We start from the raw sequence: 25492 nt of genomic DNA, 5'->3' as shown, positions 1-25492 counted from the left end.
CTTCTCTACAGCCTTTTCAGCATAACGACATCTTTCATATAGTAGGATGACCAAAACTGAACACAATACTCCAGTGCAGGCTCACCAACGTCCTGTACAACTGGAACACAACATCTCAACATCTATACTCAATCCCCAACTGATGAAGGCCAGCATGTCAAAAGCCTGCACCACACTGTCTACTTTCACGGCACTGTACACCTAGATCTCTCCACTCTAAGAGGCAGAGAAAGCAATGTATGTCTCTCCAACCACTCCTCATAGCTAATGTCTAATTCATGCATTATTCTAGTAAACCTCCTCTGCACCCATGCCACATCCTTCCTGCAGTGGGAGCAACCAGATACTCCAAATGCAGCCTCACCACAGTCCTATTTTGCTGCATTATGAATTCCTGACTCTTATACAATGTCCCGATCTATGAAGGCAAGCATATCATAGCTTTAAGTTACAAAGGGCAAAGTTTAAAGGAGATAGGCGGTGCTAACAGAGGGGGGTGGGTGCCTGGAACGCGCTGCCAGGGGTGGTGGTGGAGGCAGATACGATAGTGGTGTTTAAGAGACTTAAGGATAGGCACATGGATATGCAGGGAATGGAGGGATATAGATCACGTGCAGGCAGAGAGTTGTGAATCTATGGGATTCTCTGCCACAGAAGGCAGTGGAGCCAATTCACTGGAGGTCTTCAAGAGAGAGTTAGATTTAGCTCTTATGGCTAACGGAATCAAGGGATAGGGGGAAAATGCCGGAACGGGGTACTGATTTTGGATGATCAGCCTGGATCATATTGAATGGCAGTGCTGTTTCTATATGCCTTCTATCAGCTTGTGTTGCCACTCTCAGGGAGTTATGGACTTGGACCCCAAGATCCCTCTGTACATCAGATGCAGACTTACCCAATAACAACTAATCCCTCCTGAGCTCCCGCCTAATAATGTTCTATTTTGCCTTCCTCCAATTTAGTACCTTCTTGAAAGGTCTAGCCTTCTCCCTCCTCAAAATAATCTTAACACTAATGGAGGTTTGATCATTAACTCCAGATATTTGGGAATGTCGGGTAGATGCACAGTCTCTTGCCCAGAGTAGGGCAATCGAGGACCAGAGGACATAGGTTCAAGGTGAAGGGGAAAAGATTTAATAGGAATCCGAGGGGTAACCTTTTCACACAAAGGGCGGTGGGTGTATGGAACAAGCTGTCATAGGAGGTAGTTCATCTATCCCATTGTTTAAGAAACAGTTGGACAGGTACATGGATAGGACAGGTTTGGAGGGATATGGACCAAGCGCTGGCAGGTGGGACTAGTGTAGCTGGGACATGTTGGCTGGTGTGGACAGGTTGGGCCGAAGGGCCTGTTTCCACACTGTATTTTTTTGGGGGGGGGGGGGGGGGGGGACAGGTTTCATTTTAGGCTCGACATAAGAGGAAAGTACCTTCCTCACTCATTATTTCATCAGGCACCCTAAATATCCTTGTTATGTTTAAGTATTTGGCATGATAAAAATGTAAAATATTGTTCCCAGACCTCATTAATAATGCACTCATTGATAGTCGGCTGGATAACACTCTTACTCACCGTTGTAACAGAAATCAACGCCTTTGGGAAGGGGCTCGTACTCAGGGGCAAATAACGGGCCTTTGTGTTCCAGAAACATCCATTTCACGCCATCCTCATAGAGTTCCTCTTCCCACCTGAAGGCAGAATGTGGACATTTCATGAAGTCTCAGAATAGACCAATACCAACACTTTCCAATGACGGATGTTTCAGTGAAAAACCAGCCGGCCTCTATCACGGAATTAAAGTCATCCTCGATAAAGTGCCAAAGGGCATTCACAGCTTGGCAACATCAGCTTGGAACGGACATGAAGGACAATTCCCTATTGTGTTCAACACCAAGATGAACTTGAATCAGGTACATTCCTTATTTGACCCTTTTAAAATGTCGGATCACATGCAACTCCTATCCCAAGCCATTCTGAGACAGTTATACAGCGCGGAAACAGGTCCTTCAGCCCAACTTGCCCACACCAACCAACATGCCCCATCTACACTAGTCCCACCCACCCACACCAACCAACATGCCCCATCTACACTAGTCCCACCTGCCCACACCAACCAACATGCCCCATCTACACTAGTCCCACCTGCCCACACCAACCAACATGCCCCATCTACACTAGTCCCACCCACCCACACCGACCAACATGCCCCATCTACACTAGTCCCACCTGCCCACACCAACCAACATGCCCCATCTACACTAGTCCCACCTGCCCACACCAACCAACATGCCCCATCTACACTAGTCCCACCCGCCCACACCAACCAACATGCCCCATCTACACTAGTCCCACCCACCCACACCGACCAACATGCCCCATCTACACTAGTCCCACCCGCCCACACCAACCAACATGCCCCATCTACACTAGTCCCACCCGCCCACACCAACCAACATGCCCCATCTACACTAGTCCCACCCGCCCACACCAACCAACATGCCCCATCTACACTAGTCCCACCTGCCCACACCAACCAACATGCCCCATCTACACTAGTCCCACCCGCCCACACCAACCAACATGCCCCATCTACACTAGTCCCACCCGCCCACACCAACCAACATGCCCCATCTACACTAGTCCCACCTGCCCACACCAACCAACATGCCCCATCTACACTAGTCCCACCCGCCCACACCAACCAACATGCCCCATCTACACTAGTCCCACCCGCCCACACCAACCAACATGCCCCATCTACACTAGTCCCACCCGCCCACACCGACCAACATGCCCCATCTACACTAGTCCCACCCACCCACACCAACCAACATGCCCCATCTACACTAGTCCCACCCGCCCACACCGACCAACATGCCCCATCTACACTAGTCCCACCCGCCCACACCAACCAACATGCCCCATCTACACTAGTCCCACCCGCCCACACCGACCAACATGCCCCATCTACACTAGTCCCACCCACCCACACCAACCAACATGCCCCATCTACACTAGTCCCACCCGCCCACACCGACCAACATGCCCCATCTACACTAGTCCCACCCACCCACACCGACCAACATGCCCCATCTACACTAGTCCCACCCACCCACACCGACCATCATGCCCCATCTACACTAGTCCCACCCACCCACACCAACCATCATGCCCCATCTACACTAGTCCCACCCGCCCACACCAACCAACATGCCCCATCTACACTAGTCCCACCCGCCCACACCGACCAACATGCCCCATCTACACTAGTCCCACCCGCCCACACCAACCAACATGCCCCATCTACACTAGTCCCACCCGCCCACACCAACCAACATGCCCCATCTACACTAGTCCCACCCACCCACACCGACCAACATGCCCCATCTACACTAGTCCCACCCACCCACACCAACCAACATGCCCCATCTACACTAGTCCCACCCACCCACACCGACCAACATGCCCCATCTACACTAGTCCCACCCACCCACACCGACCAACATGCCCCATCTACACTAGTCCCACCCACCCACACCGACCAACATGCCCCATCTACACTAGTCCCACCCGCCCACACCAACCAACATGCCCCATCTACACTAGTCCCACCCACCCACACCAACCAACATGCCCCATCTACACTAGTCCCACCCACCCACACCGACCAACATGCCCCATCTACACTAGTCCCACCCACCCACACCGACCAACATGCCCCATCTACACTAGTCCCACCCACCCACACCGACCAACATGCCCCATCTACACTAGTCCCACCCGCCCACACCAACCAACATGCCCCATCTACACTAGTCCCACCCGCCCACACCAACCAACATGCCCCATCTACACTAGTCCCACCCACCCACACCAACCAACATGCCCCATCTACACTAGTCCCACCCGCCCACACCAACCAACATGCCCCATCTACACTAGTCCCACCCACCCACACCGACCAACATGCCCCATCTACACTAGTCCCACCCACCCACACCAACCAACATGCCCCATCTACACTAGTCCCACCCACCCACACCAACCAACATGCCCCATCTACACCAGTCCCACCCACCCACACCAACCAACATGCCCCATCTACACTAGTCCCACCCACCCACACCAACCAACATGCCCCATCTACACTAGTCCCACCCACCCACACCGACCAACATGCCCCATCTACACTAGTCCCACCCACCCACACCAACCAACATGCCCCATCTACACTAGTCCCACCCACCCACACCGACTAACATGCCCCATCTACACTAGTCCCACCCACCCACACCAACCAACATGCCCCATCTACACTAGTCCCACCCACCCACACCGACCAACATGCCCCATCTGCACTAGTCCCACCCACCCACACCGACCAACATGCCCCATCTACACTAGTCCCACCCACCCACACCGACCAACATGCCCCATCTACACTAGTCCCACCTGCCCACGCCAACCAACATGCCCCATCTACACTAGTCCCACCCACCCACACCGACCAACATGCCCTATCTACACTAGTCCCACCCACCCACACCGACCAACATGCCCCATCTACACTAGTCCCACCTGCCCGCACTGACCAACATGCCCCACCTACACTAGTCCCACCTGCCCACACCGACCAACATGCCCCATCTACACGTCCCACCTGCCCACACCGACCAACATGCCCCATCTACGCTAGTCCCACCTGCCCACACCGACCAACATGCCCCATCTACACTAGTCCCACCTGCCCGCGCTGACCAGCATGCCCCATCTACACTAGCCCCACCTGCCCACACCGACCAACATGCCCCATCTATACTAGTCCCACCTGCCCGCACCGACCAACATGCCCCATCTATACTAGTCTCAACTGCCCGCACCGACCAACATGCCCCATCTACACTAGTCCCACCTGCCCCCACCGACCAACATGCCCCATCTACACTAGTCCCACCTGCCCACACCGACCAACATGCCCCATCTACACTAGTCCCACCTGCCCCCACCGACCAACATGCCCCATCTACACTAGTCCTACCTGCCTGCATTTGGCCCATATTCCTCTAAGCCTATCCTATGCATATACCTATCTGCATGTTTCTCAAACATTGTGATTGTACATTCCTCAACTACCTCCTCCAGCAGCTTGTTTCATACACCTATTACCCCGAGTGTGAAAATGCTACCCCTCAGGTTCCTATTAAATCTCCCCCCTCTCACCTTAAACCTATGACCCCCACCTTAAACCTACGACCCCCCCTCCTTAAACGTGTGACCCCACCTTAAACCTGTGACCCCCACCTTAAACCTGTGACCCCCACCTTAAACCTGTGACCCCCACCTTAAACCTGTGACCCCACCTTAAACCTGTGACCCCACCTTAGACCTGTGACCCCCACCTTAAACCTAGGACCCCCACCTTAAACGTACGATCTCCACCTTAAACCTACAACCCCCACCTTAAACCTGTGACCCCCACCTTAAACCTACGATGTGTAGGAAAAACTGCAGATGCTGGCATAAATCGAAGGTAGACACAAAATGCTGGAGTAACTCAGCGGGTCAGGCAGCATCTCTGGAGAGAAGGAATGGGTGACATTTCAGGACGAGACCCTTGACCCGAAACATCACCCATTCCTTCTCTCCAGAGATGCTGCCTGACCTGCTGAGTTACTCCAGCATTTTGTGTCTACCTTCGATTTAAATCTATGACCCTCACCTTAAAACTACCCACCCACAGCTTTTCATTTTCCAGTCCAATAATCTCACCCACAAAACAATCATTTACCAATAAGTTGAATACATGAATATACATTCATTCATGAATGAAGACAGAGAAAGGTTTAGGAGTAAATACTTCTAAAACAACCGTATTTTACTAGACAACCCGTTTTTTTAAAACGATCCTTATTCGATCAATCTGCAGATTAAATGCCATAACTGACTGTGATAACTGGCATGCTGACGGGTTAACAAGCACTGTACCTCCGTACACGTGATAATAAACTACACTGAACTAAACTTACCTCTTGAATGCAAAATGTAAATTCGGAACCAGAGTAGTTGTGCTTCTTAAAGAGGTCAGAGACACACAAGAATGCTTAACGTTGATGTTAATAAGGGTCGTTTTTGTCACGGAGGCCACGGCTCGTAACATCACGAAACACTGACCTGGCGATGAGATCCCCATGCCTAGCTTCCTTCAACACGCAGCGTCCATCAAGCCCATCTCATTCTCTTGCAAACTTTCAACCCGGAAACACTTCCTGTGGCTCTGCTCATTTCTTTCCCCACACCACAAAAATAACATTTTGCACACGATAACTGATCCTGCAGACAGTAACTGGCCTCACCTTTAGTTCCTACTCGCATTTGTTGTACAAGTCAACAGACAGTGAGATAAAGAAAAGTAGACGAGAGAGAGGAAGGAATAACTAGCTTCATTTATTAGTGGTGCTTTCAAAGACTCAATAGAAAAATAGGTGCAGGAGGAGGCCATTTGGCCCTTCGAGCCAACACTGCCATTCATTGTGATCATGGCTAATCATCCACAATCAGTAACCGGTGCCTGCCTTCTCCCCATATCCCTTGATTCCACTAGCCCCTAGAGCTCTATCTAACTCTCTTATTGTTCTTTGCAAATTCTCAGGCATTTTCTGAAAGCTGCCAATGTTGTGTTTACTGTAATTTTAACATTTGACAAACGTTAACATTGGCACTGACAACTGGGAAGTTGCTGCTGCCCTTGCAGCTGCAGGCGGGCAGCTTGACTGCAATCCGTTTGTCTTTTTGTTGTTTTTGTCTTAATTGTAGTTTAGATATGATGTAGTGTTTGTGGTTGTGTGTTATGTGGGGGGTGGGAACTGTAAAAGTGTCTCTCCCGAACGCAGACCCGACCTTTGTTTTCTGTGTCGTGTCTCCGTTCCCGTTGCGGCCTACCACCGGCCATGCACCTGGTTCGCAGAGCCCGGGGCCCGGACTCACCACCTGCGGCGCTGGCTGACTTTGGATGCTGCGGGAGCGGCTGCGACTCGTCTCCGGAGGTTTCGGCGCGGGCCGCCTGGACGTCGGATGCCCTCAGGCCCCTGGGTGGGGGCCGACATCGGGAGCTCCGGCAGCGGCAGCGTCAGCGTCTTCGCCCGCCCCAAAATCGCGGGGCTTGGGTCGGCCCGCCGCGGACCTTTCACCGTCCGGCGGGGGCTTCAATGTCGGGAGCCCCGACCGCCCCGATGTGGCAACTCCAACAGCCTGACCGCGGGAGAAGACGGCAGGGGAAGAGAAAAAGACATTCTGGCCTTCCATCACAGTGAGGAGGTGCCTGGAGGAGACTCACTGTGATGGATGTTTTCTTTTGTTTGGTGTTGGTTTATGATTGTATGTGTTATTGCATATTTTAATTGCTTATTTTTATTGGTCTTATTGTTGGACTGTGGGTAATTTTTCATTTCACTGCATAGTTATGTGTATGTGACAAATAAATTGACTATTGACTATTGACTGAGGACCGGGGGAGGTGGAGGAAGGCCCTGCAGGCGGGTATGACATGACGCACCATGATGGCATGTGGTTCAAGACCCTGGAGGCCAGGCGGCAACACCACAAAACGATCAACGGCAACTTTGGGTTGCCAACTGTCCCGTATTAGTCAGGACATCCTGTATTTTGGGCTAAATTGGTTTATCCCGTATGGGATCGCCCTTGTCCCGTATTAGGCCCAGACGGCGCTGTAGGCCCGGACACGGTAGGCTCGGACAGTGTAGGCCCGGACACGGTAGGCCAGGACAGTGTAGGCCAGGACATGGTAGGCCCGGACAGTGTAGGCCAGGACACTGTAGTCCCGGATAGTGTAGGCCAGGACACGGTAGGCCCGGACAGTGTAGGCCAGGACACTGTAGTCCCGGACAGTGTAGGCCAGGACACAGTAGGCCCGGACATTGTAGGCCAGGACACTGTAGTCCCGGACAGTGTAGGACAAGACACGGTAGGCCTACAGTGCCCGGGGGCCGCTGTAGTCCCGGACAGTGTTAGCCCGGGCGCCGCTTAATGGAGGTTACGCAGCAACCCGCCTCCCGGCAGCTGTCATTGGTGGAGAGGGAGCACGTGGCTGCTGGCTGGGTGAGGTCACGAGAGGCGCGGGGCGGTGACATCACCCTTTGTCCCTTATTTGGGAGTGAGGAAGTTGGCAACCCTAAACACACTCCCCAACCCAACGGCCAGAGACAACTTCATCTGTGGGAGCTGTGGAAGGGTCTGCCTGTCAAGGTCAGGCCAAGTCAGTCACAGCAGGAGATGCAACCACAGGTGAAACATTCCTCTTTCCAAACAGGACAGCAAAGCCACACCATCATCTCTCACAGATGGACAGATGCCAACAGTGTTTAATTTTATACCTGCATTTTACCAGCTATTTTACTCCGATACAACTTGAACACCAGTAAGGAAATTAATGAAATGATGCAACTCCTTCAATGTTGTTGTTGGCTGCAGACTTACTCACCAACCCATCCATATCTACCTCAAGGTCATGAGCTCTGATCTCTCTCTCTCCTATGATCTCCCTCTCTCCCATGATCTCTCTCTCTCCCATGATCTCCCTCTCTCCCATGATCTCCCTCTCTCCCATGATCTCCCTCTCTCCCATGATCTCCCTCTCTCCCATGATCTCCCTCTCTCCCATGACCTACCTCTCTCCCATGATCTACCTCTCTCCCATGACCTACCTCTCTCCCATGATCTCCCTCTCTCCCATGATCTACCTCTCTCCCATGACCTACCTCTCTCCCATGATCTACCTCTCTCCCATGACCTACCTCTCTCCTATGATCTACCTTTCTCATTACCTTAAGTTGCAAGCTGCCCTCTCACCTGTTTAGCTGCACATTACAGGTGCTCCTCAGCTTACGATGGGGTTCCAAGAAACCCATCGTAAACCGAAAATATTGTAAGTGTAAATGCATTTAATACACGCGATCACGTGGCCGGTAGTGAGCTACGGCTCGCTGTTGTTTGCACCATCCCAAAGTCAAAATATCGCACGTTGAAGCATCGTAAGCCGGGGAGCACCTGTATTTCCAAAACATGGGGAGACTCCGTACAGACACCACCCGTAGTCAGGATCGAACCCAGGTCTCTGGCGCTGTAAGGCAGCAACTCTACCGCTGCGCCACCATGCCTTCGTTATTTACAATGATACAAGTGATGTATTACACAATGATAATAATCCTAAAGCTTTTAAACATACCATTTCCATTTCTCTTCCTCTTTGTTAATCTCTTCCTCTTTTAATAGGCGCTTAGCTTTTCCCCCTTTTTTTCCCTTTGCTTTGCCTCTATTTTTCACATCCTTGCTTTGCTTCACAGATCTTTTTTCTTGCCCTTTGTGTGCATACGACGTCTGTTATACAAAAAAACAGTATGTCGAAACAAGTTTTATCTAGTACAGCAGGGTTGAAACAAGGTTAATTGTGAGCGTTTGATGCGCGTATGATGAACATTTCTAGGCCTGCACTCGCTGGAGTTTAGTATGATGACAGATGACCTCATTGAAACATACAGAACAGTGAAAGACCTGGATAGAGTGGACGTGGAGAGGATGTTTCCACTAGTGGGAGAGTCTAGGACCAGAGGGCACGGCCTCAGAATTAAAGGACATTCCTTTAGAAAGGAAATTAGGAGGTTTTTTATAAGAGGGTGGTGAATCTGTGGAATTCATTGCCACAAATGGCTGTGGAGGCCGTTATTGGGTATTTTTACAGCGGAGATTGATATGTTCTTGATTTGTGCGGTTGTCAAAGGTTACAGGGAGAAGTCAGGAGAATGGGGTTGAGAGGGAGGAATAGATCAGCCATGAATGAATGGTGGACAAGACATGATGGGCCGAATGGACTAATACTGTCCCTATGGCTAATGAATTTATGCACTCAATTCTACTGATATTATTGATTTTTTAAATACAGTGCATATTTTTTGGTCGCTTAGGAAGAAGTAGTAAAGAATGTGTCAACCTGATCTCCAGTTATTTATTAACTCATTTTGAAATAATATTCTGGTTAAGAGGATGATGAATTAATAGGAATGTGAAGGGCAGATTTTCCCACACAAAAGGTCTTACTCATGGAATGAGCTGGTATAAAATCATGAAAGGGATAGGGTGAATACAGAGCCCTTTTCCAGGGCAGGAAAATCAAGAGCTGGTGCGTATAGGTTTAAGGTAAGGCAGGGAAGAGCTGGTGCGTATAGGTTTAAGGTAAGGCAGGGAAGAGCTGGTGCGTATAGGTTTAAGGTAAGGCAGGGAAGATTTACTAGCATCCCAAGGGGTAACTTTTTCCAAGAATTTCATTGTTCTGTCTGGGACATATGACAATAAAAGACTCTTGACGCTTAGCCCAGGAGCTGGTGGGTGTATGGAACGAGCTGCCCGAGGAAGTAGTTGTGGTAGGTACACTAACATTTAAAAGACATTTGGGCAAGTAGAGATAGGAAAGATTTAAGAGCAATATGGGGCAAACACAGGCAAGTGGGACTAGCTAAGATGGGGCATCTTGTTGGGCATGGATGAGTTGGGCCGAAGGGCCTGTTTCTGTCCTCTCTTACTATGAATTAGCCGATGATAGCTTGTGTGCTGGCAGAGACATCAAGGGGGCCACAGAAATGAATCATCTGCCTGCCTGACTGAATATAGTTTGAAATGACTGCGTCATCTTTGGCACTCTCATGAGACATTGCTGTTAAAGGTGGAGATATTCTTGGAACCATCTCCTTTGTTAGTTGTTAAAGACTCCACCAACATATGATGAGCGTTTGTCAGCACTGGGCCTGTACCCGCTGGAGTTTAGAAGGATGAGAGAGGACCTCATTGAAACGTACAGAATAGTGGAAGGCCTGGATAGAGTGGATGTGGAGAGGATGTTTCCACTAATTGGAGAGCCTGGGACTAGAGGTCATAACCTCAGAATTAAAGGACATTCTTTTAAGAAAGAGATGAGGAGGAATTTCTTTAGTCAGAGGGTGGTGAATCTGTGGAATTCTTTGCCACAGAAGGCTGTGGAGGCCACAAGTCAGTGGATAGATTTAAGGCAGAGATAAATAGATTTTTGATTAGTATAGGTGTCAGGGGTTATGGGAAGAAGGCAGGAGAATGGGATTAGGAGATGGATCAGCCATGATTGAATGGCAGTGTAGACTTGATGGGCCGAATGGCCTAGTTCTGCTCCTATCACTTATGACATCATGATCATTTACGAATGAGCATAGCAGGACTGCGGCACTTTGAGGTGATGTTTTGTTGCACCAATAATTTAGCTGCCCGTAGAATGCAGCCTCTGTTGCTGGTGACACCCTCGTCTCATTCAAATTGTAAGGGCACCAGAAAGGGTCTATTGTAAAAATTGGTGAATTCATGAATTATAATAGGATGAAAAGTAACAAATATAAATAATAAATATATACCTGAGGAATTTCATCTTCCTCCTCAACTTTCTCAATTGTTATCCTCTTGGCTTTATTCTTTGGTCTAAAAATACAGAAAAAAATATTAAGTTGTAAAATTTAAATAATACGGAACCACATTGAAGGAATTTTTTTAAAGATTTTTTTAGATTTAGAGATACAGTGCAGAAACAGGCCCTTTGGCCCACCGAGTCCGCGCCGCCCAGCGATCCCCGCACACTAACACTATCCTACACCCACTAGGGACAATTTTTACATTTGTCCAGCCAGTTAACCTACATACCTGTACGTCTTTGGAGTGTGGGAGGAAACCGAAGATCTCGGAGAAAACCCACGCAGGTCACGGGGAGAACGTACAAACTCCGTACAGACGGCGCCCGTAGTCAGGATCGAACCTGAGTCTCCGGCACTGCATTCGCTGTAAGGCAGCAACTCTACCGCTGTGCCACCGTGCCGCCCTAACCGAATACATTGTTACTGACATTTGATAAAGAATGCACCCTGACCAATCCCCTCTTCTCCCCTCTCCCATCGGGCAAGAGATACAGAAGCCATGATCACATTGAATGGCGGTGCTGGCTCGAAGGGCCGAAAGCCTCCTCCTGCACCTATTGTCTATTGTCTAAGTGTAAAAACGCACACCTCCAGATTAAGGGACAGTTTCTTTGCTGCTGTTATCAGGCAACTGAAACATTCTACCACAACCGTAGAGCAGTGCTGAACTAGTATCCACCTTATTGGTGACCCTCAGACTGTCCTTAATCAGACTATGTTGGCTTTACCTTGCACTAAACGTTATTACCTTATCAAGTATTTGTTCACCGTGAATGACTTGATTGTAACCTTGATTGTCTTTCTGCTGACTGGTTAGCACGCAACAAAAAGCTTTTCACTGTGCCTCGGTACACGTGACAATAAACTGAACTGAATGTAAGTATAGCGAGTTCTACTTTTCAGGTAGTTGATCAAGACTCAGTAGCTCCAAGAGCAGAAAGTTCACAGCATTTTGGCCTCAACTTGGCAAGGCAGTAAAAGGAAGTGGACATTTATCAAGTGGCAAAATGATCAGTATATTTCAATGACCCAGTGAAAAGTCAATGTATATGGACCAAACTTTGATAGTCCACTGTTCTTCAAGAAAATATTTAACTGCATTCCGGAAATAGCACAACATAATTTAGTAATTGGAGGAGATTTAAATTGTACTTTAGATTCATATTTAGACAGATCAACAAGACAAAGGAAAACCAAATCACATTCCAGTGACCTATTAAATGCATATATGGATACTAGTAATATTAAAGATGTTTGGAGAGTGGAAAACCCAACTGGACGAGAATACTCATTTTATTCACCTGTACATAAAACCTATTCAAGAATAGATTATTTTTTGGTCGACGCTAAACTTATCTCACTCACTTATAATTCAAAATACCATAATATTATAATCTCAGATCATGCACCTTTAACATTTATGATTAAAATAAATGGTAAAATGGAAAAACGGGGGCAATGGAGATTTAACCCACAAATATTAAAAAATAAAACAACTCAGGAATATATTATAGAACAGATTAAGATTTTTTTCGAAATAAATGATAAACCGGAAATATCTTCTGCCCTACTATGGGAAACCTTTAAAGCATATGTCCGTGGAATTATGATATCTTCTCAAGCATTCTATAATAAAAAGAATCGGATGGAACAACAGGAATTAGAAAAGGAGATTAAACAATTAGATACAGAGAACGCTGCTAATCCATCTATAATAATACATAATAAAATCGCTGCACTGAAATATAAATTAAATAAAATATACTCAGATCAAGTCGTAAAACACTACCAATATACCAAACAATTACAATTTGAATTTGGAGATAAACCTCATAAATTATTGGCTCGTCAATTTAGAAAGATGGAAGGAGAAAAAATAATCCATAGGATTAAATCACATACTGGCGAACCTTTAGTACAACCTAAGGATATTAATGAAAGATTTCTGCAATATTATAAAAAGCTATATTCAGCTAAAACGACAGAAAATAGGATAGGAATGGAAGCATTTTAAAAAAAATGTAATCTGAAGGGGTTGGATTTACAAAATAGAGAATCACTAAATGCGGAAATTTCAGTAAAAGAAGTTGAAGAATCTATCAGATCATTAAAAAATGGTAAAACACCGGGACCAGATGGGATCGGTTCGGAATTTTATAAAACATTTTATGATCTGATCACAACACGTCTGAAGATACTTTATGATAATATCTATACTTGTCGGAAACTACCAGAAACGTTAAATGAATCTATTATAACACTTATACCTAAAATAGACAAGGATCTGGAGGACCCAGGATCATATAGAGCTATAGCGCTTTTAAATACTGATCAAAAGATACTAACGAAAATATTAGCACAAAGATTAAGTATAGTTATTAATAAACTAATTCATCCCGATCAAACAGGATTTATACCAAAACGTTATTCCTCATATAACCTCAGACGATTATATAATATTATATATTCGAAAAGAGGTATTAATAAAGACTTAGTAATTATTTCGTTAGATGCGGAGAAAGCCTTTGACCAAGTGGAATGGTCTTATTTGTTTTCGGTTATGGAATTTTTTAATTTGGGAGAGAAGTTTATCACTTGGGTTAAATTATTATATACCAATCCAACAGCTAGAATAATAACAAATCAAATACTATCAAATAAATTTAATCTATTTCGAGGCTGCAGACAGGGTTGTCCTTTATCCCCACTATTGTTTGCACTTGCATTAGAACCTTTAGCTCAACGGGTGAGAATACATCCTGAAATATATGGATATGACACCATAAATACTGAAAATAAAATTTCTTTATATGCGGATGATGTATTACTTTATATCACAAACCCGGAAATTAGCATTCCAAATTTACTAAAATTAATAATTGAATTTGGATCATATTCAGGATATAGTATTAATTGGAATAAAAGTGAACTTATGCCGATAAGGGTAAAAAATCTACATATATTACAACAATTTCCTTTTAAGATAGCAAACGAAAAAATAAAATATCTTGGAATTTATGTAACAAAAAGATTTGATTCTTTATTTAAATCTAATTTTCCGCTCTTATTGAACAAATTAAATAAAAATATTTTATATTGGAAAACATTACCAATCTCAATGATAGGTAGAATTAATGCAATAAAAATGATTTTTCTCCCACAATTATTATATCTTTTCCAAATGATTCCGATATATCTTCCTAAAATTTTTTTTAAAAAGATTGATTCCATAGTCACTAACTTTATCTGGGATTATAAGAGCCATAGAATAAAAAAAGAACACTTATGTAAAGCAAAAATAAATGGAGGTCTAGCTTTACCAAACTTTATGTTTTATTATTGGGCAGTCAATATTAAAAATATTAACTTCTGGTTAGTAGAGACAGATAAACAACCAACCTGGTTAAAAATGGAAAAAGAAGATTGTTTGCCCTTTGAAATTAGTTCGATTTTATTCGCCAATAATAAAATAAGTAAGAAAACCTATAGTGAAAATCTTATAATAGATAGTGGAATACGTATTTGGAAACAAATAAAGAAAACATTAAAATTGGAATGTATACCACTAGCTCTTACTATTGTAAATAATATCACATTTAAACCTTCAATGATAGATAAAGGTTTTTTACAATGGAAAAACTGTGGAATAAATAAGATGGGAGATCTCTATAGGGAAAATTTTTTCCTTTCATTTCAAGAATTACAACAAATTTATGGATTACATTCAAAAGATTACTTTAGATATTTACAAATTAGAGATTATGTAAAAGCAAACACATATGAAATTAGAAATAGAAAGACAGAGATTTTAGATGAATGTCTAAATAAACACCCAAATACAGAAAAATTGATATCATATATTTATAATATTTTACTGGAAAACGACGCTCCAACGACAGAAATATATAGACAGTCATGGGAAAATGAATTAGGTCAAATTATTAGACCTGAGATATGGGATGAAAGTTTACAACACATACATCACTGTTCGCTAAATGCTAGACACTCTCTTATACAATTTAAAATATTACATAGACTACATTATTCAAAAACTAAATTACATAGTATTTTTCCAAATATATCTGCCATTTGTGATAAATGTCAGCAATTGGAAGCTAATTTAACGCATATATTTACAAACTGTGAAAAAATCACTAAATTCTGGACAGAAATATTCAAAATAATTTCGAATGTGATTAATATGAAGCTGACCCCTGACTCAAATTTAATAATACTGGGAATATTAGAAACAGATCAATTTACAACAACGAATCAAAGAATTTTTATTGATTATAGCTTAATAATTGGGAAAAAATTAATACTGAAATTTTGGAAAGGTCCTACATCCCCCACAATTAAAATGTGGATTACAGGAATGTCGGAGACACTCCATCTGGAAAGATTGAGACTTGTACTCATGGACAGGTTGATTCTTTTCAGAGGAATATGGTCTCCATTTATCGTATATTTAAAGGGTCAAAATGGCTTGGTGCGAGGACCTGACCGCGGCCTGAATAATGGAATGGAGGAAGAATTATGAATTGTAAATCATCGATATATCTCCAATGATGGATAACTTTTTTAATACTCCATTCATTTCTCCAATTTGGACTTCTTATTTTTATTTTATTTTTCTCTATCTTTCCCTCTTTGAAAAAAAAAAAAAAGTATAGAAATGTATAAGATATAATAATTTATTAATATGTACTTATGCTTAATAAAAATATTTATCAAAAAAAAAAAAAAAGAAAAGTCCTTTCAGCCTTCAGCAAGAAGCAGGATTAATAAATACAGCAAAGTGCAAATTTGTTGCAGTGGGAGGGCCGTGAGAGAAAACCATAATAGAATATTATTAATGATTTATTTTGCAAAACAAAATGTATCACCTTTGACAGAACAGATAATTGCCGATTAAAAGAAGCGGAAGGTTTGCGAGTAGATTTCTGGGTGATAATATAACTTTGATCTGCTGCGATCACAATCCAATGATATTTAATTGGAAAGGCTTAATTTTGAGATGCAATATACGAGCCACCTCAATGGCGAGGTGATTGCAGCCCATCACTGCTGCTCCCATCAAGGTGTTAAATTGACATTGTATTGAAGGTTGACAAAAGAGGAAAGCAACATTTCTTTCACCAAGCTTCGACGGCCACCCAGACTGGTGGGCACATCCTCAAAATCTTGGAAAAGCTTACGTTTAACACTGTGATATAAGAGAATATTAATATATAATCACTGCCTATTGGATAGACTATGATCAGTACAATATTCCATAATCCTTTATTGTTTTCTCTACATAAAACAGGCTATGAACTCTCCACCACATTAATCTCTACACAATTTAGACTAATTTAGACTAACCCAAGATCACAAATGAATGATAGAAATGTACAGAATAGTGAAAGACCTGGATAGAGTGGATGTGGAGAGGATGTTTCCACTAGTGAGAGAATCTAGGACTAGAGGTCATAACAAATCCAAAATCATCATCATCATTGGTCCAAAAACGCTCACCAAATCCACCTCAATATTGATGGTCTCCCAGTATCCACCTCCCCTCACATCCGGAATCTTGGAATCATCTTTGATCAAACCCTCTCCTTCGACAAACACATCACCAAGACAGCCTTCTTCCACCTCAAAAACATCGCCCGTCTCCGTCCATCCCTCTCCTCCACAGCTGCAGAAACCCTCATCCACGCCTTCATCACCTCCCGTCTGGACTACTGCAACAGCCTCCTCTATGGCTCACCCTCAAAAATCATCAGTAAACTCCAATACATTCAAAACTCCGCTGCCAGTCTACTCACCCACTCCCCGATCCGTGACCATATCACCCCCGTCCTTTACAAGCTCCACTGGCTCCCCATCCCCCAGAGAATCCAGTACAAAATCCTCCTCATGACCTACAAAGCCCTCCATAACCTGGCCCCATCCTACCTGACTGACCTCCTCCACAGACACACTCCCACCCGTACCCTCCGCTCTGCTGCTGCCAACCTCCTGTCCCCCCCATCCGGACCAAACTCAGATCCTGGGGGGACAGGGCTTTCTCCATCGCTGCTCCCACCTTATGGAACTCACTACCCCAAACCGTCAGAGACTCCTCCTCACTCACCACATTCAAAACATCACTGAAGTCTCACCTGTTCAGCACTGCCTTCAACCACTGAAGGTCACCTCACTTTCTGTCTCCTTTTTCTGTTCGTTTACTTATTTATCTATTTATTTTCTTCTCTATGATCTAGTAATCCCTGTAAAGCGTCTTTGAGTGTTTGAAAAGCGCTATATAAATGTAATGCATTATTATTATTATTATTATAGCCTCAGAATTAAAGGACGTTCCTGTAGGAAGATGAGGAGGATTTTTTTTAGTCAGAGGGTGGTGAATCTGTGGATTTCTTTGCCACAGATGACTGTGGAGGCCAAGTCAGTGGGTATGGGGAGAAGGCAAGAGAATGGGGTTAGGAGGGAGAGATAGATCAGCCATGATTGAATGGCGGAGTAGACTAGATGGGTCGAAAGGCCTAATTCAGCTCCTATCACATATGATCTTATGACAAATGAACCATTGTAAGCACTGTTGCTAACAAAGACGCACCTCCACATTTGGATAGATTAGCTGCTGGGACTGAAGAATCTTTCATTTAGCAGTGGTTCAAACAAGGGAAGTCTCTGGCTCTGGAACATTATCAACAAACTGCCAATGGAAACGGAATTCACATCGTCACAAGTGTGACAACATCCAACATCACAAAGCAGCAATGATTAAATCACAAACATTTTCAGCACTTGCCTTCATGAACTTTTCATAAATCTGGAATAGAGAGTTATCCATTGACGGGATTCAGATTTAATACCTGCTATAGTGACATCTAAACTCTTGATCATGGCTTATTTGTCCAAGTCACTTCATTTCCCATCAACGAACACAGCTACTACGTTATGTTCTAAAGTTTGTAGGAGGCAAGGGTTGGAAGAATCTAAAGTCTTTGGTTGGTAAGAAGTTGAGGATGATTACAAAGACAATGATGGGCAAAACTACACAGGGTCTTCAGAGCAAGAATAAAACATTTAAAATGAAGTAGATGGTATTGACCAGTACACATGAAGTGATGGAAGATTAGGATTGTAAACCATCCAGATATGCACAGCTAAATCTCCAGGATGATTAAACAAACTTCCAGAAGAACCCAAAAGATAGATGTGAAATTGAAATTCACAACACGGGAATCTTGTGAACACAAAATGCTGGAGTAACTCAGCGGGTCAGGCAGCATCTCGGGAGAGAAGGAATGGGTGACGTTTTGGGTCGAGACCCATCTTCAGACTAGAAAAGTCACCCATTCCTTCTCTCCCGAGATGCTGCCTGACCCGCTGAGTTATTCCAGCATTTTGTGTCTACCTTCGATTTAAACCAGCATCTGCAGTTTTTTTTCCTACATAGGGAATCTTGTGACATTATAGACAATAGACAATAGGTGCAGGAGTAGGCCATTCAGCCCTTCGAGCCAGCACCGCCATTCAATGTGATCATGGCTGATCATTCTCAATCAGTACCCCGTTCCTGCTTTCTCCCCATACCCCCTGACTCCGCTATCCTTAAGAGCTCTATCTAGCTCTCTCTTGAATGTATTCAGAGAATTGGCCTGCACTGCCCTCTGAGGCAGAGAATTCCACGATTCACAACTCTCTGACTAAAAAAGTTTTTCCTCATCTCTGTTCTAAATGGCCTACCCCTTATTCTTAAACTGTGGCCCCTGGTTCTGGACTCCCCCAACATTGGGAACATGTTTCCTGCCTCTAACATGTCCAACCCCTTAATAATCTTATATGTTTCGATAAGATCCCCTCTCATCCTTCTAAATTCCAGTGTATACAAACCTAGTCGCTCCAGTCTTTCAACATATGACAGTCCCGCCATTCCGGGAATTAACCTAGTAAACCTACGCTGCACGCCCTCAATAGCAAGAATATCCTTCCTCAAATTTGGAGACCAAAACTGCACACAGTACTCCAGGTGCGGTCTCACTAGGGCCCTGTACAACTGCAGAAGGACCTCTTTGCTCCTATACTCAACTCCTCTTGTTATGAAGGCCAACATTCCATTGGCTTTCTTCCATTGATCTGTAATTGGTTAGGAGATACAAGATTAAAGAGTAATGAAACTACTCATTCTTTGATTAGAGCCAAGTTTCTCCAGGACCTCATAAGAAAGTCCAAGCTTATCAAAAAAATAATGATTTTTACGTGCTGCGTGATATTTCTATACTATGTGGAAATATATTTTATTTTTGATAAATGGGAATGACTGGGCTCAATATGATTGTGCATTAGCAGCAAAGTTAAACAAATTTGGTTTTAATTCATCATGCATCCGATGTGTACATATAACACTAGAACCATTTTTGTACACCCAGACACTGCTCTGAAGAGACAGACATTAGAAGGCAGCAACAGCTGATAATCAGGCGCAACAATAGAGTTGCTGCCTTTCAATGCTTGCAGCGCCGGAGACCCGGGTTCAATCCTGACTACGGGTGCTGCCTGTACGGAGTTTGTACGTTCTCCCCGTGGGTATTCTCCGAAATCTTTGGTTTCCTCCCACACTCCAAAGGCATACAGGTTCGTAGATATAAGACCGGACGTGCACCGGCAGTCTGTCTGTCTTTTTCTTTCTTTGCGTATTGTTAGCGTTTAAATGTATGTAATGACATATTTTTAACCGTGTATATGTGGGAGGTGGTGGGAACCCTTTTGTTTTAAATCTCCTCCTCAACGGAGATGCGACCTTTTTCCGTGTCGTATCTCCGTTCGCACCACGGCCTAACACTGTGGAGTTGGCGGCCTCCAGCTGGGATCGACCTTGAAGACTCCGGTCGCAGGGCCTGGACTCACCATCTCGGAGGCTTCGGCCGCAGGCCCTGTGGACCGCAACATCGGGAGTTCGCAGGTCCCTGGCTGGCGACCGGATTTCGGGAGCTCCAGCCGTAGCAGCTTCGACTGCCCCGAATTGTAAGGCTTGATTGACCCGTTCGCAGGACCTTCATCCCCCTGCGTGGCTGGCTCGGCCGCGGCACCTTCCATCGCCCGGTGGGGGCTCAGGACCTTCATCGGCCTGCTCGGCCCGGCCTGGGACCTTCCATCGCCCGGTGGGGGCTCAGGACCTTCATCGGCCTGCTCGGCCCGGACTGGGACCTTCCATCGCCCGGTGGGGGCTCAGGACCTTCATCAGCCTGCTCGGCCCGGCCTGGGACCTTCCATCGCCCGGTGGGGGCTTCGGGAGACGTGAGCCTCGATCGCCTCGAGGCAGCAGTTTGACTGCCTGACCGCGGGAGAGGAACGGAGGAGGCGATAAGACTTTTCTTTGCCTTCCATCACAGTGAGGGTGTACCTGGAGGAATCACTGTGATGGTTGTCTGTGTTAAACTTGTGTGGTTGTGTGTCTTGTGCTCTTTATTGTTTGTGACTGCATGGTAACGACAATTTCGTTCAATTCATTTTAAATGACAATAAAAGCTATTTGATTTGATTTAGTTTAGATAGGTTGGCTTGGTTTAAATTGACCCTAGTGTGTGTAGAGGTGTTAATGTGCAGGGATCGCTGGTAGGCGCAGGCTCGGTGGGCCGAAGAGCCTGTCTCCATGCTGTTTCTATAAACTAAACTAATTGAATGGCTTTGTTAGACCAGATGGTTAACCATGTAGTCACTTAACAATGTCACTTACTGGTTAGCGTTGACATCACAGAGAGCCCTTTTGTTAGCACATTCAACAGGAGATCTGTCTTCATCTGCATCTTGTTCCTCAACCAGCCTGCAAATTATATAATAATAATAATAATACATTTTATTTATATAGCGCTTTTCATATACTCAAAGACGCTTTACAGAGATTTTGAGAACATAGGGAAATTAATAAATAGATAAATAAGTAAATAAATAAATGAACAGAGAAAGGAGACAGTAGGTGAGGTGACCTTCAGTGGTTGAAGGCAGTACTGAACAGGTGAGACTTCAGCGATGTTTTGAATGTGGTGAGTGTGGGGGAGTCTCTAACGGTTTGGGGTAGTGAGTTCCATAGGGTGGGAGCAGCGATGGAGAAAGCCCTGTCCCCCCAGGATCTGAGTTTAGTCCGGATGTGGGGGGATAGGAGATTGGCAGCGGCAGAGCGGAGGGTGCAGGTGGGAGTGTGCCTGTGGAGGAGGTCGGTCAGGTAGGATGGGGCCAGGTTATGGAGGGCTTTGTAGGTTATGAGGAGGATTTTGTACTGGATTCTCTGGGGGATGGGGAGCCAGTGGAGTTTATAAAGGACGGGGGTGATATGGTCACGGATCGAGGTGTGTGTGAGTAGACGGGCAGCGGAGTTTTGAATGTATTGAAGTTTATTGATGATTTTTGAGGGTGCGCCATAGAGGAGGCTGTTGCAGTAGTCCAGACGGGAGGTGATGAAGGCGTGGATGAGGGTTTCTGCAGCTGTGGAGGAGAGGGATGGACGGAGACGGGCAATGTTTTTGAGGTGGAAGAAGGCTGTCTTTGTGATGTGTTTGATGTGTTTGTCGAAGGAGAGGGTTTGATCAAGGATGATTCCAAGATTCCGGATGTGAGGTGAGGTGGATACTGGGAGACCATCAATGTTGAGGATGAAGTTTTGGGTGGATTTGGTGAGCATTTTTGGACCAATGATGATGATTTCAGATTTGTTGCAATTGAGTTTGAGGAAGTTTGATTGAAGCCAAGATTTTATTTCAGTAATGCAGTTTGTCAGTGTAGAGTGTGTGGTGGAGGAGATTGACTTGGTGGAGATGAGGAGCTGGATATCATCGGCGAAGCAGTGGAAGTTGAGACCATGACGGCGGATTAATTGACCAAGGGGGAACAGGTAGAGGATGAAGAGGAGGGGGCCAAGGACTGAGCCTTGGGGGACACCTTGGGGGAGGGGAGCGGTGGGGGATTTACAGTTGTTAATGGAGATGAACTGGTGTCTGTCAGAGAGGTAAGATTTAAACCAGGATAGGGCTGTGCCGGTGATGTTAAGGGAGGTTTCAAGTCGGGTGAGGAGAATGGAGTGATTTATGGTGTCAAAGGCGGCGCTGAGGTCAAGTAGGATGAGGATGTTGAGGTTGCCAGCGTCGGAGGAGAGGAGAATGTCGTTTGTGATTTTGAGGAGCGCAGTTTCAGTACAGTGGTTTGAGCGGAATCCGGATTGGAAAGTTTCATACAGGTTATTGGTAGAGAGGTGGTATTTTAGTTGGGAAGCTACAGCACGTTCCAAAACTTTGGACAGAAAGGGTAGGTTGGAGATTGGTCTGAAGTTGTTTGGGGTGTCAGGGTTTAGACCAGGTTTTTTCAGAATGGGGGTGACAGCAGCGATTTTGAGGGATGGCGGGACGATGCCAGTGGACAGGGAGGAGTTTATTGTTGCAGTGATAAGTGGAGAGAGAGCAGGAAGGCAGGCCTTGACAAAGCTGGAGGGGATGGACAAAAATATGGACAAAAATAAGATTTCTCTACGACTACGACATGATATTTTCAGATCGTAGTTAATCAGATAACATTTTTCTGATCTCTTCATTCTTGGAAACTATTCCTTTGACAGAAGCAGTTTTGTAAAAATAAAAAAGTAAGAGCAAAATCAGTGCTAACCTCACCTTTCACAACTTTACTTTGCAGCATAGAAACATAGAAAATAGGTGCAGGAGGCCATTCGGCCCTGTGTGAAAAATGTTTTATATAACTATACTATTTCAATACTATTAAAAGTTACCCCTCACTAATGTATTATACAACTATAGTATTTCAATACTATTAAAAGCGAAGGCAAGTGGGACTAGCATAGCTGGGACATTGTTGGCCGGTGTGGGCGAGTTGGGCTGAAGGGCCTGTTCCCACGCTGTATAACTCTCTGACTGTATTATCTAAACTGCTTTTACACACTTATGCTATAGGATAATAACTAACTCCATATGCAATAGTAAGCTATCTAGAAACATAGAAAAATACGTGCAGAAGTAGACCATTCGGCCCTTCGAGCCAACACCGCCATGGCTGATCATCCACAATCAGTACCCCGTTCCTGCTTTTTCCCCATATTCCTTGACACCTTTAGCCCGAAGAGCTAAATCTAACTCTCTCTTGAAAATCTCTCTCTCTCTCTACATGTTAACAAAAACATAAAAACTAATCATGTAGCTGCCAGTATATCATAGGAGTTATCAAGTGGGTGCCTCCCTTCATTGGTGTTTCATTGAGTTAGACCCATGACACCTCGGGACGACTCAACAGTAGTTCTGGCATCCCAGTACCACCCCCTTCAATACCTCCTCACACCATCTATGCTGCCAGTATCGACTAAATAAAGGAAACTACAGACGATTAATTCACTCAAACAAATGCTGAACACTCGCATCCTGCCTAATTCAGAGCTATAGTTCCAGAAGAATGCAAGCCTGAGATCACCTTGCTGATCAGTACAGTCCTCCAGTCAGTCCAAACCCTGAGCAATGCCAACACATTTAGATTATTGTGGTACAGGGATGCTGCTAATATTTCATCCAAACAACAAGGGGGAGATTGGGGATGGGGATTATTGGTGTGGCTTGTGATGCAGGTTATTGAGGCTACTGCTGTAGTAATCCCGAGCTTCCATCAAACAATCCCAGCAGCAGGTAGACACAAAATGCTCGAGTAACTCAGCGGGTTAGTCTGAAGAAGGGTCTTGACCCAAAACGTCACCCATTCCTTCTCTCCAGGGATCCTGCCTGACCAGCTGAGTTACTCCAGCACTCTGTGAAATGTCACCTATCCATGTTCTCCACAGATGCTGCCTCACCCGCTGAGTTACTCCAGCATTTTGTGTCTACCTTCGATTTAAATCAGCATCTGCAGTTTTTTTCCCCTACTAATCCACTTTTAGTTATCCCACTTTTCAAGAAAGGAGCGAGAGAGAAAACGGGGAATTACAGACCAATTAGCCTGACTTCGGTGGTGGGAAAGATGCTGGAGCCAATTATTAAAGAGGTAATAACGGTGCATTTGGATAGTGGTAAAAGGATTGGTCCAAGTCAGCATAGATTTATGAAAGGGAAATCATGCTTGACTAATCTTCTGGAATTTTTTGAGAACGTGACAAGTAAAATGGATGAAGGGGAGCCAGTGGATGTAGTGTATCTAGACTTTCAGAAAGCCTTTGATAAGGTCCCGCACGGGAGATTGGTGACTAAAATTAGAGCACATGGTATTGGGGGTAGGGTGTTGACATGGATAGAAAATTGGTTGTCAGACAGGAAGCAAAGAGTAGGATTAAACGGGTCCTTTTCAGAATGGCAGGCAGTGGCGAGTGGAGTGCCGCAAGGCTCGGTGTTGGGGCTGCAACTGTTTACCATATATATTAATGATTTGAAAGAGGGAATTAGAAGCAACACTAGCAAGTTTGTGGATGACACAAAGCCGGGTGGCAGTGTAAACTGTGAAGAGGATGTTAGGAGGTTGCAGGGTGACCTGGACAGGTTGAGTGAATGGGCAGATGCGTGGCAGATGCAGTATAATATAGATAAATGTGAGGGTTATCCACTTTGGCGGCAGAATCAAGGAGGCAGATTATTATCTCAATGGTGTCAAGTTAGGCAAGGGGGAAGTGCAGCGAGACATGGGTGTCCTTGTACACTAGTCACTGAAAGTTGGCGTGCAGGTACAGCAGGCAGTGAAGAAAGCTAATGGAATGTTGGCCTTCATAACAAGAGGATTTCAGTGTAGGAGTAAAAAGGTTCTTCTGCAGTTGTATAGGGCCCTGGTGAGACCACATCTGGAGTATTGTGTACAGTTTTGGTCTCCTAATTTGAGGAAGGACATCCTTGTAATTGAGGCAGTGCAGCGTAGGTTCACGAGATTGATCCCTGGGATGGCGGGACTGACATATGAGGAAAGATTGAAAAGTCTAGACTTGTATTCACTGGAGTTTAGGCGGATGAGAGGGGATCTTATAGAAACA

General features: G+C 45.1%; 1 protein-coding gene across 3 annotated transcripts in view; it reads right to left on the bottom strand.

The window, feature by feature from the left end:
• Positions 1-25492, bottom strand: part of LOC144592987 (DNA topoisomerase 1-like) — a 62511-nt gene that overhangs the window by 22553 nt on the left and 14466 nt on the right. Inside the window, exons 8-11 of one of the 3 annotated variants that reach the window (XM_078398395.1) lie at positions 21233-21319; positions 11449-11512; positions 9243-9394; positions 1574-1689 (exon numbers count right to left, since the gene is read on the bottom strand). In XM_078398395.1, the coding sequence (XP_078254521.1) occupies positions 1574-1689; positions 9243-9394; positions 11449-11512; positions 21233-21319 (419 nt within the window). Of the gene's footprint in view, positions 1-1573; positions 1690-6027; positions 6262-9242; positions 9395-11448; positions 11513-21232; positions 21320-25492 lie in introns of those variants that run through there. The other 2 variants (XM_078398397.1, XM_078398396.1) reach the window with 2 other exon arrangements.

The sequence above is a fragment of the Rhinoraja longicauda genome, chromosome 4 (assembly GCF_053455715.1).
Source record: "Rhinoraja longicauda isolate Sanriku21f chromosome 4, sRhiLon1.1, whole genome shotgun sequence".
NCBI lineage: Eukaryota > Metazoa > Chordata > Chondrichthyes > Rajiformes > Arhynchobatidae > Rhinoraja > Rhinoraja longicauda.
Note: the sequence above shows the minus strand (reverse complement) of the source record. Positions and strands in the feature narration are given on the sequence as shown.